The sequence below is a fragment of the Polyodon spathula genome, chromosome 5 (genome assembly GCF_017654505.1).
Source record: "Polyodon spathula isolate WHYD16114869_AA chromosome 5, ASM1765450v1, whole genome shotgun sequence".
In the NCBI taxonomy this organism is placed as follows: Eukaryota; Metazoa; Chordata; class Actinopteri; order Acipenseriformes; family Polyodontidae; genus Polyodon; species Polyodon spathula.
The window spans coordinates 61690716-61714045 of record NC_054538.1 but is presented as its reverse complement, the minus strand read 5'-3'; the positions used below and the strand labels follow the sequence as shown (position 1 = coordinate 61714045).

Genomic DNA, 23330 nt, shown 5'->3' with positions numbered 1-23330 from the left:
ATGTCAAATAACTGCATTGCAGGTGGAATTATAAAGTTGCAGATCTCCGTGGCGAAGTAGTAGCACAATGTGCTTCGATAGCAGTCTTCTACAGTGTATAGTCCTAAGTAGTGTACATTGCTGAGCCATTAAACCTATGTCCTGTAAACATGAAGGTACATCTGCTGTACACATTTAGTTGGAAGAAATGGCTTTACAATAAATGCCAATATGTGTACTAGACCTGAAACGATGGAGATGAAAAAATTCTGGGCAGAAAACTGAAATGTATGCAGGGATCTAATATATAGAACAGCATTTCTGTTTGCTTTATTGTCTGAAAAGAATTACGTGGGCATACTTCATTATGCAGATTCATGTTTGTGAGAGCACATTCTGACAGCTTACTATGCTGTTTTTTTTTTTTTTTTATTGTAAACCTTTTAGTTTCATTTACACATGAGTTGCTCTAATCATTTTGAAAGCCTTTCATGTTAATTCTAAAAAAAATTGGTATCGCTGTTTAAAGATTTTGAAGTACAGTAAATTGGACGTTTGACCATTAAGGTCAGCCTTCAGTACATATCTGAACCTGTGCCTGGGGACTGTTGTCCCAGGGATCTTCTAAAGCAAGTGGATTTAGGTCATGATAACCTGCTCTAATGTGATCTTCATAACCTCTGTGGCAGATATGTGTGTTCATGTATCACATTTAATTTGAGACCACATGAAATGCATTTCAAACCACATAGCCTGCATCTTTTTTTAAATGGAACATTTTTGATATAGTGAAGCACGCTGAAGTTAATTAGTTAAGTTATATGTACTGAAAATCCAAGTTTGTTGACTCACGAAGCAATATCTTGTGTTTTAACTAAACATTGCTTCTTGGCATATAGTACCTTGCTGCTTGACGATCAGGCCAACTTTATGCCACAGGCATGCATTTGTCTTGGATTTGAAAAGATGCCATCTAATTTATAATTGAATCTGTCAAAATATCACGTCATACAGACTAGGTTTATTTGAAATCTGATAAGTCAGTGTTTTGAAATTGGAAAATAAACATATAAAACACAAAGCATATGTAAAAAAAAAATATATATATATATATAATATATAATATATATATATATATATATATATATATATATATATATATATACACACACACATATATATAACAAACCTTTTATTCAGATGGAATCCCTCCCTGTGTTTATTTCTGCTGCATTTCAATTGTAAACTTAAACGTTTGCATTTTGAAATCCTTCTTGTAGCCATATTGTAGTTCACACATCTTTAAACCCCCATTTTGCTGAAATGAGAAGAAAGAGGCATCTGAACTGTTACAGTAGATTGTAGTGTGAACTAAATAAATGATGCCCAATGTTTGATGGCTGTTTGCCTACCTGAGCAGTTTATAAACTTGCAATAGCATTGCAATTTATCTGTGTGTAAACCAGGGGGCAGCATGTGGCTGTTGTACTCCATTGCTGTTCAACTTGCCTCAACGTAGTGAGGTATTTAGCAATGCTGAAGGTACAATAACAGAATATTGATAGTCATATCCCTGTAATAAATTAAAAGTGCCTTTTTTATTGTGCTTTTTCATCTTACAAAATTGTCACAACCTTGGACCTTAATCTCCTTCATTGATTGACAGTGGCAACAAGGGAAATGAGCACATGTATTGTTTGTGCTAGTCAAATCTGTTAAACCTAATTCTTCCCAGGGTATTTGCATATTCTTAAGTATTTCTTCAGAGAGGACCTAAATCCTTAAGTGTTTGATGCGTTTTGAAATTCATTCATAAGGTAACTACATGCACTATTAGTTTGTATAATATGACTGCATAATCTGACTGATAAGGAGTGTTTTGAACAAGGTATTCTGTGGGGATGACATGTTATATTTATGACTGATTCAGCTGGGCTCAAATGTCAACAGAAATGTCAAGTGCTTTGGAAGAGAATATTTGAATCGTATATTTTTTTTTTATCACTGCTTATTGATGAAGCTTGCTTAGAATGAGGTTCTGCATGTAGCAGGCCTATTACAAATGGTAGTTGAATGCCAGTGTATTAGGAACGCAACATTGCATTTTAAAATACTTTAATATCCTCAAGTGGCTCTTGTTATTTCAAGGAGTCTGATTTGTATGATAAGTCAATAGCAACATTTGAATGTCAATCTTATGCGGTATATATTGAGAACATCTGTAATACAGTTATGGTTTGCTCTATATAAAGAAAAGGGAAGTTTAAAAAGTAAAATGGTCTATTGTAGTTTTTGTGTGTGTCTGGATTCATTTTTGGTATTTTAATTTTTCATTCTCACTGTGTCTTTACTTCTATTTAGCCATAAACCTTTTTTTAAACAAGCCTGCTGTGATGCTGGCTTGCCTAGGGCTGTCCTGTCTGGTGGATTAAGTCCATTTTGCCAAATGCATGTTTCCTTCTAACTATATTAAAACTTGTAGAACAAATTCAAACTTGTAGAACAGAGTGTCTGAGAACAAATAAGCACGCTCATTTCGGCACAATTATCTGGCAGTATTTGTTTCATATTCAGTTTTAGCAGTTGTGCTTCACTTTGAACAGCACCTTCTCTATTTTAGAACTATCAATTTGTTTTCTTTTTTACATTTTAAAGAATAGTGGACTTGGGCTAATCCAAATCCCAACAGTGTCCATGTTTTTTATTCAAATCGTTGTGTTTATGATTGAAAAAAATTAAACCAAGGCGGTAGTCAAGGCATTTTAGTACAATACAGATTGCAGAACTCTGAACAAACTACAGTATTAGTCCGAACATTGTATGGTCCCAACTGGTTCGGATTAGCGCAAGTCAATTGTAATACAATTAATACATTGCTACATTTGAAGTTTGTTGGGCAAAGTGGTCCGATCTTATGCACTGAAAAACAAAGCCAATTGTTTTTGCACTACTACAACCATTATTTATGTAATCTTAATAAAACTATGGAAAAGTGCCCTTGACATTCCATGACTCTCAATTTAGGCAGCAGGCGACCAAGAGCAAAGCAATGATTAATTGAGGAGTACCTATGTGGCGGAATGTCCCGCCCCTATAATATATATATATGTATGTATGTATGTATTTAATATATATATATATATATATATATATATATATATATATATATATATATATATATATATATATATATATATATATATATATATATATGTATGTATGTATGTATGTATGTATGTATGTATGTATGTATGTATGTATGTATGTGTGTGCACTATTTTATTATTATTATTTTGATTAGTATTATTTGTAATAAATGTATGTTTTTTTGTGCAGATGGAGGAAAGCCGCCCGATTTATTTGTTGTGTGAGACCAGCAAAAATCCGGTCTCATAATAGTCACATGAATGGGGTTAAAATCCCCATTCATAAAAACCTTGTGCAGAAGGTGGCCATCACCCGAGTTAATTCATTAGTTGCTAAACGGGAGGTGGTAACTTCTATAAAAGCCTGCAGCTTTCTGTGCCCAGGTGGAGGAGTGTCAGAGGAGAGACGTGAAAAAGAAAGGATTGCTACGTATGCTGGTTTCGCAACCAGCATACTATTTGTTTACTATTTGTTTGTTTGGCCTTGTGCCTTTTTGTTTTGTGTTTGTTTAAATCTTTTGTGTATTATTTAATAAAACGCTGTCTCAATTTGCCCCGCAATTCTTCGCTGTTTGGGGTCTGTGTTTCTGGTCTGACGTCACCACAGCGCCAGACTTTTCTGTTTGGAGGGAAAAAAAAAAATACTAACCAAAATAATAACAATAATAATACAAATAATAATAAAACAGCGCATATATACACTCCCCCACAACCATTAAAACACTTTTGTAATAAGATTGTGCCCTATCAATATGAAAACCGTAACCGTATCTGTGCATTGTGGTGTTTACTGAAGCTTGCAGTAAAAGTTGCCACTGCATTATGTGATTTTTAGCTTTCCTGCTCAAGAAACATACAGAACTTAAGTAAATGTAAAAGTAGTGGCCCTTGGGAACAGTGGGTTTGTTTCCCCATCTACAGTACCAGCTAGACATATTCCCACAACCCCTAGAGTGTAACATGCGTATACCGTAGCAAACGTACTATTCTGAACACATGTATTTGTGGCGGTCTAGCCCTTTGGTTGCAATATGTGTTGATCTGGTGCAGAGGTTGTATTGTGTATTTATTTTACTGTGAATATTTTTGAATTGGCATTGTCAGAGTTTTCTTGTAACCTTTTTTTCCTCATCCACAAAAACAAAACTTTTGCTACAAAAGGTGTCCTAAAATTCTTCATTTGAGAAATTTCTACCAGAGTATGGAACTTTTGACAACAACTGTATGTGTGTGTGTGTATGTGTGTCTATATATATATATATATATATATATAATATAATTTATGATATTGGTAATACCTGTGCATGTGAGGAAGTCTAAAATGTTTTTCTGTTTTTGTTAGGTTTTTTTCTTTTTTTTTTTTGCAGAAAATAATTTTCATTTACTACCTATTTTGTGTAGTTTCCCAAGGAAAAGACATACAAAGTATGTTTGTAAAAACCGTGTATTAACACAAACATCTTAAACTCTTACTCTCTATAAACTAAAACTGTTAGTGCTATATTCTGATCACAGCGCAAATGCGTGTGCAAGCGCGAGTGGTGCTTGACTTCGATTCTGTGACTCATTAATGGAGCGAAGATGTAAAAAAATATACTGCCCTGAAATGGTGTTCTGAAGACATGTCTTGCCCCATCATTAACATATTCACTGAAATGATTCTGATGACCATGCAGTGGGATCCCAAATAGACAATAGAGCACTGTGTTAAGACCCGCTGAAATCAGGTTTGTTTAGTGGTGCAATCAGGAACTTTAACAATTGAACACACTATAAAAAGCAAAGTAGTTCTAAGTAACAACTGTGTGTGTTTGGACTGACACCAGAGGAAATCAAAGAAAGAAAAGTAAAAGAATGGCTGGGATGAGTGAGGGGGATTCTTCTCTGGCGTACTCCATCGCTAAATTCTTGTAGTTCACATATTGTAGCTCACATTTAGAGGATGCCACTATGATAAATATATTGCTTTATTTATGTTTTAATGTAAGATTGTGTAATTTAGTTTGTTATGTAAATATTCACAAAACTCCATTTCCAATGTCCTTAAATTTACAGTTTGGAGGTACTGTAGAGCTACAGTTACGGTACTACAAAAAATTCCACAATTAAAAAAAATCTGATTTAAATCGAATCCAGATTTTTTTTTTTTTTTTTTTTTTTTTTTTAAATCATAATTCGCCAACCGTGTTTTTTGAGCATTTGTGATGTTGCATAGTCAAAGTGAAAAACCATGATGCATTCTACACACAGGGTTAAAGCACTAGAAGAAAAACGACTTGAATAATTCCCACCAGTAATTTTTTTCTTTTTTTTTTTTTTTTTTTTTTTTAATCTTTTGTAACTATTCAGTTACTTGTAAAAGAGAGCATAAGTGAAAACGTTCAGAAAGTCATAACAGTGTTAGCTTTGTGAGATGGAGCAGGTCTGAACATTTTAATGAGGTTTCTGGAATGTTTCCATTTAACTGAGTTAAAAAAATGTCTTCATCAAGTGGCTTGAAATCAAGTTGATCTCCGTTTGAATGGAGCCTGGCTCATTTTTAATTAGCAATTTGTCTTCCTGTAAAGTGACCATACCTTCCTTCACTGTGTTTCACAGTTTCTTTCTGTAAATCATATTTTACAATAAATTAGTTTGGTTGTGAAGGTTTTTTGTTTTTGTTTTATTTTTTATTTATTTGATTAAGGTATTTTTAATTTAAAATTGCTTTTTCACAAAAAAGTATGTATTTATACAGTGTGTGTGTGTGTGTGTGTATGTATGTATGTATGTATGTATGTATATATATATATATATATATATATATATATATATATATATATATATATATATAAATATAAAAATGACAAAAAGGTTTAACTTAAGTCGTATTTAATTTTAAATTGTTATTTTTTTACTTAAGCCATTAAAAAAAGAATAAGTTAGTGTTTTGCGCCCCAGCATGATGAGATTTGGAGTCTGAACCAATCTATTTTTCTTTCCAGGAATCCCCATCTGGTCGTCGCAAAGCCCTTGCTACAAGCAGTATCAACATGAAACAGTATGCCAGCCCTATGCCTACACAGACAGACGTGAAGTTGAAATTCAAGCCATTATCTAAAAAAGTGGTTGCTGCCACACTGCAGCTCTCTTTGTCTTGCATTTTTCTGAGGGAGGGAAAAGCAACGTAAGTTTATTCCCATAAGAGTCCCACTTTCTAAGGCCCGCTTAATTAGATTGAATATCCAGAGTGCTTCCAGTCAGAATGAGGTTGAAATAGGTTTCTCGACACACTAGATGACAGAAGCTGAAAAGTTCCTGTTAGCATACCATGAATTCCAGTGACTAGCAAACTGAGTTAGGTTATATCTATATTTAAAATCTCAGTGGAGCACACAATGCTGTTAATATAAGGAATTGCCAAAATACGAACAAGAGAACTGGTTTTGTGGTGTTCGGCCACAGGGGTTGTTGAGGATTCATGATGGTATCCTGAAGCACAAACATTAGGGTTTTAGCCTTCTAAAGTTTAAAAAAAATCTACATCTGGTATGTTTGGTGTTACAAAAGATCTTTACTTAGTCAATCACAATAATGTACAGAGTATGTGGCTTCAAATTACATACATTTATTTTTTTCCCCACCTTTTTTATATTTTCAGTTTTGTGTTTTTTGTTTTTTTGTTTTTTTAACCTCCATTTTAGGAGCTGTTGTTCTAGACATGGTACCCAAATCAGATAAGCCAGTGTCGTTCCAGAACTTTGAAGCAACTTATTTTTCATTTTGGTTTTGTTATTCCACTTCAAGGTTACATATCTACAGTATTACAATTTTACAGGCCCAGAGTGTACATATTTTCTAGTGTTAAATATTTCCCAGTTTTAATAGCAGCTTATTAGCTGCCAAAAAAAGCTATCCAAAAATATATCACTTTACTTTTCATGTTGTACTTTACATGCAATCTAGTGGAAAGCAGTGTTTATTTCTGTAATTCTATCTTTGCATTCTGTCTGGGGATATGACCAAAGCATTAGTCTGTGTGTCGTCAACAGTGTATTGCCTTACCATTGCTAATAAATCCATAGTTATTTACCTATAAGGTTTAAGTACTTGTTTGTTTTTGGCAAATCTAAACCCTATTTCTGTGTTGGTCACCATTGGAATTATTATTATTTTTTTTTTTTTTGTAATTTTATATCAGGATTACTTTTTATTAGATTTAGGTATCTTGCCTGTGAATTATACTAAATGATTATACATTGCTGTCTGTATACCATTTTAACCTTGGTCCTGTTAGCCATACATTCCCACTTGTGTTAAAGTTATTCATAACCTCTTATCATATATCCTCTCTGTATGCATACAAATCAAAAGAAAATTGTTCTGAATTGTCAGCCACTTTGTTATCGTCTACCTTTCCTCCCTTTTAAGTAAAGTAAAATATAGTTGGTGACAGTGTAGAATGTTATCTGGATAATCACACAAGGCATTGTTCAGTATAAATGGCTTTTCCATTACAAAGTTTATTATGAACCGGTAGTACTGCTTGAAAAAGAAAAAAAGTAAATACCTGCCAACACAAGCAGACAGTTAGTTATTCTCCAGTATATTTTATTTTAAATTTCAAATGTCAATCTGAAATATGTGCACACAGAACCAGTATTATAGAATCATTTCAAGGTAATGTTTATTAGAATAGAGCTATTCCTTGAAAGACAATTCCAGTGTGACAGTGACACCCGAGGTTGAACTGAACCCAGCAATAATAACATTGCAGAATCATGTCATTGCTCCATATTGTTTGATTTCTGAACCAGGGATGAAGACATGCAGAGTTTGGCTAGCCTGATGAGCATGAAGCAGGCTGACATTGGCAATTTGGATGACTTTGAAGAGGAAAATGAAGAGGATGAAGAGAACAGAGTGAATCAAGAGGAGAAGGCAGCAAAAATTACAGGTGAGGAGCTGGGAAACAATAACAAGACAACCCCCCCCCCCCCCCCCCCCCCGCCACACACACACACAGATACTCACTAAAACATAACTGACAGTTAAACAATGAAACGAAGGCTGCCACATATCAAATTTACATTTTTTAGCATGTAGCTTTTGTATTCTGTTTACCATTTTATATATAAGGTGCAACTCTGAAGTTGAATAACCTGAAGGTTAGAACAGATTTTTTTGTACCAGTTAAATGCCTAAGGCCAACTGTCCCGTTCATATTAAGACAGTCACATTAGGTGTTTTAACATCATATAATGGGATCTAAAGGGTTAATGGTGGGCACTATAAAGAACAGAAGCTCCCATAGGGCATTAGTCTGTGAACACTAACAGTGGCTAGGGCTACAGCTGTCATCCTACATCTCAGCCTTTTGGTCCAACAGTCAGGTATAGAAAGGGGTATAGACCTCTAGAATAAATTACACTGACTTAACATGTAGTGTAATAATGATGATGATAAGGTTAAGCAGTGTATCTAGGTGGGTTGTGTGCATTATAATAGTTTATTACAACTGTTGAATTACATACTGAAACGTTGTAAACTTTATTATGTTCTCTGCTACATAATTTATAGTATATCATAAAACAATATCAGGGATCTGATGGGGATTGGGTCTACATTTTAATCAGAACTATTGGTAATGTTACCTAGCAGGGAAGAATAGGTTGATAAACACAATATTTGAATGATTACAGAATGCCAGTTTAGTCATCTTAAATTTGTGAAGGCATATGATTATAAAAAATTGAGAGAACATACGGCATGTTGCATTTATTTGCTTGAAAGAGTACCTGTTTTTACTTGACGTGATGTGCACAGGGCACCATATCTGAGAATCCGCATTGCTAGTGGAGCCCATGTTTGCTGCATTTCAGCTGTATGATACAGAGGCACGAGTACTGAAGATAAAGTGACTTGCCAAAAGTCACACAGTAAGATGGAAGCTAGTCTGAAATGAGTCCAGGGTCTCCTGGCTCTAACCATTAGGCAATTCTATTCCATACTGCCATCTTGCATAGCTCTCTCCATGATAGACACATTTTTATTTCATGCCTTTTGTATTTATTTATTACTTTTTTATTATCTCTCTTATAGTGTATGCACAGGTATATTTGTCTGTGTATTTTATACAGTAGCTTTGTGTTGTAATCAATTATATTTAGTGTTGGCGTATACTATGTATGTTTCAAACATAGTCTAACATAGCACTTCTCGTACGCTGTCTTGTACACTAGGCATTCAGTCCATATTTTACTGAAGCACTACAACCACTATACGTAATATGCATTATACAAATCAAAGATCAAATTTTGCATGCGAGTGACATTTAATGTGTGATTTTATAGTATTCGCACATTGTCAAACGTTTCTGTTAGAGAAGAAAAAAAAAAGTGTGTGAATGCCACTTGACGAACCTTCGAAGGTTTAAAACTGGCTTTGAATTCCTGGCTAGCGAACGAACCTTCGAACACAGCCCTAGCTTTTTAAAACTTTTTAGAAGTTTATAGGCACTTCATTACCATTTTGTAATGTGCTGTGCAAATCATTGTCATTTTTAGCAAGAGAACCTACAGAATTTGGAAGTCTAGCTGCTTTTATAATTGTGTGTGTGTGTGTGTGTGTGTGTGTGTATTTGTATCGTCAGTCTTCAAGCTTGTGTACATCGTCATGTGTTCTACTTTCTTACATTCTTTTCTGTTCTGTTCAGTGATACAAGTAGCTTTGTTATTGGCTGTGCTTATGAATATGGAGTGGTTAATTATTTGAAGAGCCTGTGTGGCTAATCTCTACGCTTCTCTGGAATAGTACATGGGATACAGACAATGAACTTTTTGCGTGCTAGCCTGCTTTGGGAGTGTATGGCTTGCTTAGCAATAATACTATAATATATATATATATATCATAAAATTTGGTTAAATGTTTCCTTGTTTTGCCTCTGTGGCCGCCTTATATGAAAAGTTTCCTTAATGTCTTCCTGACTGGCTTCTGTTTACAGAAATTGTAAACCAGTTGAATGCCCTCAGCAGCTTAGATGAAGACCCAGATGACTGCCTAAAGCAAGCAAATAAGCCTTCCACTAAATCAGCCAGTTCTTCTGAAGGTCTAAAAGCTTTCCTCTTCTCTTTCCCTCTGTTTATTCTGCTATTCCTGTTGTGTTTTGGTTGTGCTGCCTGACCTGATTGTTTGTTTTGTTTTTTTTCTGTCCAGTTTTTCCCTCTCTGGCTTTCTGTAATTTGAAGTGAACCAATGAAACCTAATGAGCACTCTCATCCGATTCCAGTGGCCTGTTCGTTTCAGACCACTGAAGACAGTCTAATAAGAAAAACAAATTAATTCTTAGTTGTAAAGCATTGGGGGGGCGGGGGGGATTTTAAAAGTTGTTTTGATTGTTATGGATTTCATAATGCACGAAACTAGGAGGAGAATTGTACAAATGACCTGTGGTTTAGTTCTCGACTGGTGCATTTGAACTTAAAGATAACATTTTATTGTGGACTATAATACATGTCACACTGTCATTCAGTGTGGCACATTGTATTACCCCTGACCTAGCCCTGGAATTTTGTATTTGGAAGTAGTCATGCCCATATACAGTATGGGGCACATTTATAACACAGTATTGGGCAGCATGCCACAGTGCTTATCTAGTTAAACAGATTGCAAGAATGCTCCTGTCTCCTTTGCGTTAGACCCGACACATACCAGGTCCCCCTTAAAGGGGCCAAAAATGAATACACAATATAATGGTAGGCTGGAGTAGCTGATTTTTTGCTAACCATGCGTGAAGAGGAGTATTATTATATGATAAGGTTGCAAGATAAGTTATAACAACATGCAACACATATTGCAGTTCGATATAGTACGTTTCAGATGCTGGCACAGTATGCTGGTAAACTGTAATTTTAGGTAAATGGTTCATACCAAACTACAGATTTTTCTACATTCTCCTTACAAATCTGGGTTATAAATAGGCCTTCTATACAGGCAGAACCTAATTGCAAAACCTGTACTAAAGACAGTACTTTTATAACTGGACTTATTACAGAACTCATCAGTAAACTTAATTTTATGGAAGAGGATGACCAAGACGTGTCAAATATGGATTCAAATCCATTTGGCGATCCAGATGAGTCCAGGTTAAATCCATTTGGCGATCCTGATGAAGGTAAATTAGCAGTTTTTTTTTGTTTTTTTTCTCTGTCTTATAAAAATAAATAAATAAAAAAATATGCATAACAAAAAGAATGAGAGGAATGCATGTTTAACGTGGGTTTAAAATACAGTGGAATATGTTTTTTTGTGGGGGGGGGAGGGTGGGGGGGAGTAGGATTCGTATGTCTGTTTAAATTGCAGTTATCATTTTAACTTAAATGTAGGAGTAAAAATACATTTATACATATATAAACAGATTTTACAGAACCAGCTACCGAGGTTGCTGTCCCATGCAAAGAACCACCACACTATGATCACAATTCTTCCAATCCCTTTGAGACCGAGATGGTGACGGAGACAGTGCAGTACAGCAACCCGTTTGATGAACCTGAACCCGAGCTTGAACCAGAACCCGACAGAACGAAGGAAACAAAGATAGAGCAGTCCCCACCAAGACCAGCAAAGATGAAAAATGTCCGACCCATCGACATGAGCAAATATCTTTATGCGGACACAACCAAAAACGAGGATGAAGAACTAGCGGAGTAAGTTATTTATTTTACTCTGATACATTTCAAGCATCTACCAGTTATTCGAAAATCTTTTCAAATGTGTAGTGAAGTATTTTTTGTTAGTAATTTTATAGTAATTTAAAAAAAAAATGACCCAAATAAACATAACTTCAAACTTAAGTTTATTTTTTATTTGTTTGGAAACAAACTTGCTGAATTTCTCCAAATCATTTTTGCCATTTTTCCGGAAAGTGTCCTAATCTTTTTTTTATAAATTTAAAATGTTGTTTTTATTTTATTTATTTATTTATTTATTTATTTATTTTTAATTATTATTATTTCTTTCCATTTCATATGGTTTGTTGTTTTTGTGAGGGGAGGGGTTTGTATTGGTTTTTAGTATGTGGTTTATTTATTGATATATTTTATAAAAAAAAAATGTGGTGCTTCCTATTTGCAAACACGCTTACATGCACATATGGACAGAGACCTACATTTGGTATATGCATGCATAAGATATGTGTGCCCCTGCTGTTTTTTGGACCTGAAACATATCTGTATCCGTTTTACAGAGCCACACAGCACCTGTTGGCCAGCAGAGTTATAGAGCAGCAACAGAGGTGCTCTTGTTTGTGGTGTTATTGTCCCTTGTCCCCTGTCCCTGTCCCCATATTTCTTTTCTCTACCTTTTTAACTCTTCCAGTGTTCAGTGGTAATTTGTCAGCCTTGTCATTAAAATCAAAATGGCTTATAAGCAAGGTGCAGTTCCACACTATGGCAGAACAGTTTATTTATTTTGTTCCCCTCTTAAAGCATGCCTGGGTTTTTTCTCTTTGACCAGTTTATTTTGACTGGGCTTTCAGCTTTCTTTCTCTGAAGTTTGTTTAACTTTTGACAGGCACAGAAGTGAACACCTGATAGGCATTTTTTGCTTCTGGGTTAGATATTTGCACCTTTAACCTTATCTTTCAGCCAGATACCTAGGCTTGCTTTATGTTTTTCTTTTCTTCTCTTTGGAGGCAGTGATTGACAGATCAGTTGGGAAGGTGGGCATAACTACTAAGACAAGATGTGCATTGATACTATCTGCTTGTTTGTTTCCTTGTCAAGTGCCTCAGCACCACAGTGGAGATGAGGTCAATAGCATGTGAACCGAGAGCACCTGGCCGATAGTTATTCAGCCAACCATTATATAGGTCAATTATAACAGCCCTTTAGTTAATATAGCCCTTTCATATATCAGTAATTCTTGTTTGAGACACATGACAGGTTGCATGCAAGATTTTTGGTGGTTTTGATTTAATCTTTTGTTATTTTTTTCCATTCTTGACTCAAGCATTTGTTTTTGATATTGGCAACTAGGATTATACAATAAATAAATACATAAATTAACAAAAAATTGCCCCAGTTGTGATTTGTTATACTAATTCAATAGAGAATTATTATGATTTTTTTTTTTTTTTTTTTTTTATGACGAATAAATATAATCCCTGGGGAGCTAATCGACTGGGACAACATTTGACAAATTGCTAATGTCTGATGGTCATGCAAAGCATGGCTTCTGAATGCAGTTTAGTGCAAATGTAAACTATTGTACAGTATACTGTATACAGTTGGGGCACCTCTGTCTTGCGAAGAGCTTTTAGATTTAATTAAGTCAATCCCTGAAGTTCTGGTTTTGTTAAGCAGGTCCAATCCATTTTACGAACCAAAGGCCTCTCCTTTGAGTGGGCAGACCACTCCTTTACAAGAAAGTGATGTGGACAAAAGGGCTAAAAGGAAGGCACCAGCCCCTCCGATCCCCACACCAAAGATACACCCTGAAAACTCAGCAAAACTACCTGCTGCTGTTGGGAAGGAGCTTGCATCTTCACCAAAGGTTGGTCATAACATTTATTAAAGAAATGCGCCAAGTTCTGTTTTCCATTTTATGCATATACGTATTTTGGTGATATGTATTATTTTGGTGAACTGTCTCCTTTCTCTGTGTGCTTAAAAACTGTATAAGAACGGTTTATTTATTTGCACACCAATATTTTCTGTATATTTATTGTCTGAGGTTCTGGCCTCGGTGTAGTTAGACAACAGTGTTTTACAGAAGTCTTGTAGTTGTGCTTGTGCACATCTATGTGTGCTAATTTTTTCATGTGGATCATATTTTTATGAAATCAGGTAACCAGGAGAAAGGTTTATGTCTTGATATATTTGTATATACTGTACTTGTACTATATTAATTCTATTTAAGGGATTTGTCAATAAGCTGTACTTGTGTGTAACAGCAGATGAGATGCCCATCTAATTAATGTGATTCACTGGTGCTTAATCGTTTGCCAGAAAGGGAGATGTGTTACTAAAATCATGCTTGCTGGTGTGTACTCTGGAAACGCTCAGAAAAATACGATTTTAAGCCAGCCCAAAAAGGCATGTTTTGTAGTGTAATGCATGCGAAATAGCTGCCAGATTAGCCAAAACCTTTTCATATAGTAAGCACCTATGAGATATCGCAGACAGTCAGTTTTCAAGGATTACCACAGCGTTTTTCAGCCATGTTCAACACTGCTGCCATCGCTCCTCCATTTGTTGAATTTGAGATGACCTTTGCATGAATAAAGTCAAAAAGGATTAAGGGAGACATTTCCAACAATGGAAGAGCGCAACAGATGTAGCCGACTTTGAACGTGGGAGGATTGTTGATGCACTTCTGCCTAAAAGCAATGTTTATAAGGTGTCTCTGTTGACTGAAAAAATCGAAACAACCTTTTAAAAAAATAAATAAAAAATACACACCTTGTGGACCATGGAGGATTTACCTTGCAGAAGGAAAGCAGGTGAATCAACAGTCTGCTTTGTGTTGAGACACTAGAAGCCTTTCATTAAACTTGGATAAGATCATTTTTGGTGTGGGTGGGCATTTTCTTTTACAAAATTTGAATGGATGTGGCAAGAGTGTTACACTGTTCTCTGCATCGTTACAAAGTTGTAATGTAAAGCCTACTGAGCAGGAGGAGCCATACAATCAGGAGCTCAGTGGTTATAATCCATGTCTTGCTGAGCAGTGGATCTTGGTAGGGGGCCCACCGGGGGCATTGCCCGTTTTGCTCCACATGGTTTGGGGAGGTTTGTTGAGCTCATTGTGCTTCAACGACCTCTACTGGTCAAGAACCCAACAAGTCCAGGCAGAGATTTCCCAGACCTCCAGGGTTCACTAGCTTGGTAAGATCTGTGGATTACATTCAGTGGTTGAAAAGAAGCATGTCACTTGACAGCAGATCACCCATCGATCTGTAGTCCTGATTAGTAAACTGGAATTTTTTTTTTTTTTTTTTTTTTTTTTTTTTTTTGTTCCTGTAAAATCAACTTTAGCGACTGACGGCTAAATGGATAAGCTAAGAGACTGTAGCAGAACTCCTATGCTGTGCATAAATGAGCACAACATTAACAATATGTTAAGGTACAGGCATAATGATTTCTGTTCATTTTTCAAGTAGCCTAAATTTACATGTAGATGAATGCAGTTTTCATTATTGTGCATTTAAATATGTTATAAACTGATGGTTCCGTAATTTCATATTGCACTTCAGTAAAATAATGAATGTAGCATAATGCATTCTGTTAACGGTAAAGTCATATTTTATGCAAGGACTGGGAATCACCAACCCGCTTAAGTGTAATAAGCTTTGGTAAATAATTTCTTGGGTGATTGAAGGCACTCTACTTTGTCTCGTGCCTCACAACGCACCCAAAGCGTGGTGATATCTCATTATTAGGGCCCTACCAAATTCACAGTACGTGGTCATAACATTTTAAAAATCTTACATTTCACGGTTTCAGCTGTTTAAATCTTAAATTTCACAGTGGTGTAATAAAGTATGAACATGTAGTTTAAAAACGGCAAAATATAAATATTTAAAGCCGTGAAGTTAACAAAAGCACATGACTAACAAAGAAGAAACGCTAAAAGAAAATAAAACTGAAATCCAGAAGCTGTCTCTCTGGTTGTTGTTGTTGTTGTTGTTGTTTTAAAAAAAAAAAAAAAAAAAAAAAAAAAACCTGTTCCGATTTTAAACGGCAACAGCAACTCAACTATTGTGAAATGCTGTTTTTCTTCATTCCCTGTCTCTGCAGTGTAAATACCTGTCCTTATTTAGACACTGCTCTCTCTCTCCACGGAGTTTGTTGGGAGACAGAGCTGAGCTAGGGACAGGTCTGTAGCTGGACAACATATCCAAAGACTTAAAAATGTAAACATGAAGTCTCTGAAATTACTGAAATATATATATATATATATATATATATATATATATATATATTTTTTTTTTTTTGTCTTGCAGTGTCTATGTATTTTCTGCTCATGCTACTACTTGATATATATTTGGCTTCAAAATTATTTTGCATGATCTGCTGCAGTAGTGATTTATTGTAACACTTTTTGATTTTATTTTGGACACTCATTTTAAAATGTAGGTGTAATTTGACTTGCCTAACGGTACACCAGTTGAGATCCATAGAGCCTACTAAACCCGCCTCAGATGCCTCTGTCTACCAATCAGTCAGTGAGTAGATCCCAGTTATTGGCTGTTGTCAAGTGTCAATCAATAAATCCTGTCCTTTTCACGATGAGCTTTCATTTTTAAATTGAAACAAGCTAACAGTCGCATCAGGAGCCTGTAATGGTACATATAACTGAATTGGATTTTACTATATGGTAAAAGTACACGAAAGACCATATTTCACCGGGGAGACCAGATTTCACTGTCTGTGACGTGTTTTTCACGGCCATGAATTTGGTAGGACCCTCCATGATAACACACATCCTGTCGTGTATTATTGATTAATTACAGTATAGTGCAGTTTTGATAGACCTAGGCTGACAGAAATATGTCCAGGTTTGGTCTGTGGAAAAGGTGGCAACCCTAGTTTCAAGCGTTGAAGCAGCAGTTCAAACAGTAGAAAAACAAATACAATAAAAAAAAAGAAAGATTTATGTAAATACCGCCATTGTTTAAATCGTTTTCAGTCATGTTGCTCATTCACCCAAGAGACTCCTCATGAACTGTAACTTGCAATGGACTTCAAATTTGAATCTCCCTTCACCTTTTCTGTGCATTTATAGTAGTGAAGCTCATTGTGTCTTTATAAGAATTCTGTTGTCACAAGTGGCTGTACTTGCTATGGTTCCTACAGCCCTGATGCAATTTGAGTGTTGAGTTACAAATCTCAATTTCTTGTTTACTCTTAAATACCTAACTTACAGCCTGAGGGAAAGATACTGTGTATTCCAAACTTTCTTTTGATAACAATAAAAGGTATTATTACTGTCAAACTTGTCTACATTCTGATTGGAGGGCCCCAAGCAGAAATTTTTTTGCCCCCCTTCATTTTTTACATTTTTTTATTACCCTCTCCTTTGTTGTAATTGGTTGCTATTAATCCAAATTTAAAATAAAACGTTAATAAACCTGTAAATTATGTAATGAATTTAGCCAATACAGTAACAGGGTGATTTTCAAAGCTTTTTGCTCCAGAGCAAAATCTGCTACTGATTTTCTGAAAGTAATTGTAAAAGTGTGAAGGTGCAGATCTAGCAAGCGACTACGTAGGTATGGAAAAGAGAAATAAAATTAATACTTTTTTTTTAGCTGGAGTTTTATGTGCAGTTTGAAAAAGTAGAGCAAATTTTGCACTTCAGCAAAAAGCATTGAAAGTTGTCTTTGTAAATATTTCTCTACTTCATAACGTAATTCTCGGTGTGTTCAGAGCAGAATAGTGCTACATCTGATGGAAACTCAGCTGATTAAATGATGTACTAGTTTGAACATCAGAGCATTTCTATTTCAGGACGATTTGAACTTGCTTTCTGTGTTCAGCATGCTTACATTTGCAACAGATAGGCTACCAAATAGGATGAATACATGGAGTTCAGTTATTATCCCACCAGTTAGAGATCTCAGTTTTTCCATGTCAATACAATGACTCAAAATTATTATCATTGTAATGTATTGACTTGGCGTAAGCTTAATTATGCAAGTAGTAAGTATTTAGCTTTTTATTTTTTTACTCTGGTTTAATTACCCCTTGGTAAACTTCAGAGTATTAACAGTTTCAGCACTACTGTGAAAACTTTTTTAAATGGGTAAGAAAACAAGCATGCATTTGTCAGAATGAAGCACCTGTATTACTGAATTTCTGTTTAAAGTATACAATTATATGTTTTATGAAACCACAGTTAACCCCTATTCTACTGTTTTTTCTGTATGATATCGTATCGTAAAGTAGCGGTTTGATGTGTAAATGATTTAGTCTAAACAACATCTGGAGCATGTGTTACTAAATGCATAGCGATTACAGAGACATGCACATTGACACAGCTTCTTGATGCATCACTTCAATTTGCATAGAGTTCCTAAAACTCATTGCTTTATATCTGTTCATGCATTGCTTTCTTATTAATGTCAAAAGACCTGTCCTTAGTTAGGTACATTCATCTATCTTAACATTCTTAAGGTGCCTTAATTGTAAGTGGCTTGTACAAAAGATAAACAATGATTAAATATTATGCTCACAACTGGAATATCTACAATAATTGGTTGGGGATTGTTTCTAGTTAGAAATGGAGTTGCCTGAAAAACCTAATTTATGTATTTGTTAGTGTTACCTGGCTAGTCCAATTGAAGCTTACCAGATCCCTCCTCGAGAAAAAAAAGTAATACGCACACATTTTTCAAATTATTTGTATACTGGTAATGAGGTTACCATAGATGCCAAACCTACTGTGCTGATAATACTATTCAAAATTAACATTAGAGAAGTTAAGTATTCTATAAAGCTTTTTAAAAGCTATCATTTTGTTATTTTTAGTGTGATTTTAACTTTATTTAAAATGTGTTTTAGTTTATGAGCTGCCATGGGTTTTTAAAGAGAAGGCCGTCTGAAGAAGCATGTCTTCTCATATTGTTTGTATTGCAGCTCTCCGTGTAAATCCTTCAGATTAATTTAAAATCACCATGTCAACTCACTGGAGGCCTTGGATTGGTTGTTCTGATACAGTTCAATCTCATCACATTGTTAGGTCTACATCCAAAGAATGCTAGCATGTTCAAAGTCACAACGCACACCCAGCTGCGAATACTGGATCTATTATTAATCAGAATTCCTACAGAATTGTACTGGAATTAACTGTTAATAATACCATCGTCACTGTTAAGTACCGCCAGTAGAGTAAATGTGAAGACAGCATTTTGATTACGCATCCCTAAGGGGAGTCTGCATGTTTTGTAAAACTGCTTGGATCTCAAAAAGCGTTTGTATTTTCAGTGTTCAGGAAACACTGACAATTATGAAACTCCTCAGGCAAATCTAATAGGACCCTTTTACTTTGACCTGTAAACTAATTTGGCTACCATGTCGTTGACATGTGCTGTAATGTTTTGGTTTCCAGATTATGAAGACCAAATGCATGTTAAGCCCTTTCACACTGGCATGCTCTGTGCTCAATCTGGCACATGCTGAGTCTCAATAAACAAAAATGTGACTGAACAGATTAAACAGAAATGTTTCTTGCGCAGTGAAACCTTCACGCAGGCGTGGCAGTTTGTTATTGCATTGGCTCACAAACGTCCGACTTGCATTTTCTCTCGCTCAACCAGAGTAGGAGCCACATCCTGAGGTGGGTCACTGGGACCCGGGTCAACCCAAGTATGACCCAGGTACATGGTTTTACACTACATGGGATTGTGACCCGGGTCTGGACCCGGGTTGGAATGCTAGTGTGAAAGGGGCTTAAGATATTAGCATCATGTTTGGTATGCGTTCTTTATTCTGTTCTCTTTCGCTTAAGAACAAATTAATCATTCACTGGAAAAGCCTCATACATCAAAGACCATGTGAGGTATTGATTCATATTTGCAATATTATATAAACACAACATGCTTAATGTGTCAGTAGCCTTGATCTCCCTTCCAATATGCTGTCCATTCTGAAGTCATGTGACTTTTTAATTATCTGCGTTATACTCTCATTATACTCTCATTACAGGTCTTGTCCAGTAAAAATGTATCTATTTGCCACATGCAGTGACTCTCAAAAGTATGGAGTCAAAATGGATTTAATTGAGTTTTTTCCACTGATCAACACAAAAAAAGTCCATAATGTCAAAGTGAAAAATAAAATCTACAAATTGTTCTAAATTAATTACAAATATAAAACAGAAAATAATTGATTGCATAAGTATTCACCCCCTTGAGTCATTATTTGTTAGAGGCACCTTTGGCAGCAATGACGCTCCTCCAATCCTCAGATGCCACACAGTCTGCCATCCGGGTCAGTGAGCGTGGGTGCCGTAGCTCCGCCCCTTTCCTAAACGGCCGACTTCCACCTACCCTACGGAATAAATTGTCTTGCCATTTGCTTAAGGTTACTCTGTGCCTTCTTTCTAGTGCCCTCACATGTCTGGAGGAGATCTAACACCAAGCGTCATTTGATCTCTGTCACAGAGACGTTGAAGTTTATTGGGGTGGCATTAAATCTAAATACTTTGTTTTTATTGTTATTCTTTTAGCACTAGATAATCTGTGTTTTCTTTAACCAATATAGGGGATCATTTATACATACTTTCACATGTTTATACTATTCTATTTTGTTTTCTTGACAGAAAAAGCGGATGCGTTTGAAAAGCATTGATTATGTCGCATAATAGAATGAATCTAGAGCAGTCACGCCTGTGCATTTATTACAATGGGATACTCGTGTGCCGTATATCATTTCTGTTGACCAAAATCATGGTGTGGGTAACAGTTGCCATTTACTTATTACTTCCCCAGTAAAAATAATGTGTGTTTCTCTATAAATATATATCTACCTTATCTATACACTGTCAGAATCGCACAATAAATACTATGGTTATTGGACTGAATTGCCAGGAATCAAACATAATAGGCTGCAGAGTAGTTGGGCTCTATTTCTGCACAGGTCAGTAGCACTGGGCTCTAATTACAAAGAAAATGGTAACTGCAAATTGCAAGAGGAACAGAACAGCAGATGTTGAAGGCTGAAGAAAAGTATAGAAAGCATTCATTGAATTTGCAGTGACGGTAAGAACCCACAAAGAAGCCAATGTGACAACCAGCCTTATAATCTGTAATGCAAGGAGAATAATCCGCAAGGTAAAGGATGACTGTTCAACTGTTGTTTCTTAAAGCGATACTAGATATCATTGGAGAATGTACCCTGGTTTACAGGGCAGAGGCAAATCCAGAGACTCAGAGTCTGTACCTAACCATGGATTTGTCACTGTCACTGAAATGGAAGTCAAGAAAGTATATTGGCAGATCTGTGCTTTTTTAACCTTTTATCTTTCAATTTGATCAAATGAAGTTTATTTCAAACTGAGAAGTATGGTGTTGAGAAAATAACTTAACCTTTTTCCAGCTGCTAAAAAATGTTGCAATATTTCCATTAAGACTGTCAAAGTATGACATTTCAGTGACCATTTGAAATTTTTAAAATAAATTAACGGGCATGGTGGCTGAGCACGCTTGGGAGTGAGTTGACTTTTGCATAAGGATATACGAGTTTGCTTTCCACTGCTGTGGCTTCTTAAGCTGAGATCTAAACTTGTCTGAGAAATCTTGATGTGTGGTATTACTGGAGTGAGTTTTGGTGTAGGAGATTGTGAAAAGACAATTTGGTATTCTTTTGTAGGCCGAAATGGCAACAAGGCTACTAAACTTATATCAAGATCAAAGTGTAGGATGTTTTGTAATTTTGCTTAGGATTCATATATAAAGCTAATTTAGTATCCACAGAAAGAAAACACAGTTTAACTTAATAGCTATTTATTTATTCAGCTAATAGTTGTTTTTTTTGTTTGTTTTGTTTTTGGGTTTTTTTTTTTTTGGCAAAAGCTGCCTCTGTACATTTTTAATTGTATGAACTTTCCTGTGTGACTACTGGCTTGTCAGCCCCCCTGCTCTCTTCTGTAGCAGCTACTTTTTTTTTTTTTACACAATCTCTTCTGATGTTCAGTGTTCAGAGTAAACCTGTAAACCTCACAACCCTCGACCTATACTGGAATGTATGGCACATAATTCTATCACCTTGCACTCCAACTGCTCCACACTTTGCTGTATTCTACTACTGCTCTCAGTTATAACTATTTTTGTATCTTTAAGATAGCCATATTGACATTTTTTGTAATCGCTGTTATTTGAAATCATTCTTATCCCTTTATTGTCCTACTTGCTCTTAATGGAATTTACAATCATAAGCAAATATTTTTTACTATAAATTGAATTGCTCTTAGTTGAAATTGCTCTCATGTAATTGTTTACTGTATTTTGTATTCTCTCATTTGAATTTGCTCCTATTTACTACTGACTTTATTGTATCTTATAACTGCTCTTATCCGTAATATGATATTTTGTAATGTGATATTTTTTAACAGCTGTAAGTCACCCTGGATAAGGGCGCCTGCTAAGAAATACTTAATAATAATCACAAGACGCACAGACAGCAATTCAGCCAGGGGGTAGCCGTGCACCGAGAGGCGGTGAGATCACTGACTGGGAAATGAAACCTCCCCTCCACCAGTCCCATCAGTTGCATTGCAACTGGGTGGCCTGCCGACCCGGCAGCCAGCAGCCTTTATTCAAGCCTGTGAGGATGTTGCTCCCTGCGCTGAAGGCATTGGCTTTTACTGCTGCTCCGTGGGACCATTTTGTTCAATTTTAACAGCATATATTCTACACAGTTTTTAACAAACTAAACTCAGAGTTGTCATTCCCCTGTGTAATATATACTAAACATGTTGCATTTATGGATGTACTGAAAAAAAAAGAAACTTATAAGAAGGATACATAATGATGATAAACTGTAATACATTGTAGAAAAGCATTTCCTACCGTTAAGGTTTTCATTGTGGTGAAAATAAGAAAATATAAGTAAGGGGAGAACGAAAATTGAACATATTTAAGTTAGTTCAGAGTAAATGTTTTTTAAACCTGAAAGAAAACCACTTGTAAGTATCTTAAACATTTAAAAATTACTGACAATTACAAGTTTTACACATTTTGTGCAGATTGTGCAAGGCCGTCGAAGGACACCCATGGCTATTGCTGCATGGCCACCGGTAATTCCGAGCCTTGCTTTTATTACAGGAACATTTATCCGTTCACATATTTAAACATTCCGTATGTCTTTCCTAGATTGTGCCTTCAAGGATCCCTTGGTTTTCCTCAATTTTCTCCCTCCATTTATTTCTATTTCTTTTATTTATACCTTCATATTGGTAACTACTCATCTTGTACATATATCTGAAAAGGTTGCACAGGAATTGAATGCCTTGCTTTTGTTCATAAAAAAAATCTAATTACAGCTCATTTTAAAATCTTCCTCCTGAAAACATTTATGAAGTCTCTGTAGAGAGTACAGTACATGCAGCGTGATTCCTGCAGCGTTCACTCTGCCTTCACGTTACTCTCCTGAACATTTCACCCTACTCTCACGCTGCTTTCCTGCAACATTGTTATTGTGGTCAATGAGGGAACTGCAGCATTAC

At 35.6% G+C, this 23330-nt stretch overlaps 1 protein-coding gene across 10 annotated transcripts in view; it reads left to right on the top strand.

The window, feature by feature from the left end:
* LOC121316134 (EH domain-binding protein 1-like) overlaps window positions 1-23330 on the top strand; it is a 140712-nt gene that overhangs the window by 42789 nt on the left and 74593 nt on the right. For 4 of the 10 annotated variants that reach the window (XM_041250943.1, XM_041250938.1, XM_041250942.1 and 1 more), the window contains exons 6-12: window positions 6110-6291; window positions 7922-8061; window positions 10108-10212; window positions 11158-11277; window positions 11521-11809; window positions 12349-12396; window positions 13466-13655. In XM_041250943.1, the coding sequence (XP_041106877.1) occupies window positions 6110-6291; window positions 7922-8061; window positions 10108-10212; window positions 11158-11277; window positions 11521-11809; window positions 12349-12396; window positions 13466-13655 (1074 nt within the window). The remainder of the gene's footprint in view (window positions 1-6109; window positions 6292-7921; window positions 8062-10107; window positions 10213-11157; window positions 11278-11520; window positions 11810-12348; window positions 12397-13465; window positions 13656-23330) is intronic. The other 6 variants (XM_041250945.1, XM_041250940.1, XM_041250944.1 and 3 more) reach the window with 3 other exon arrangements.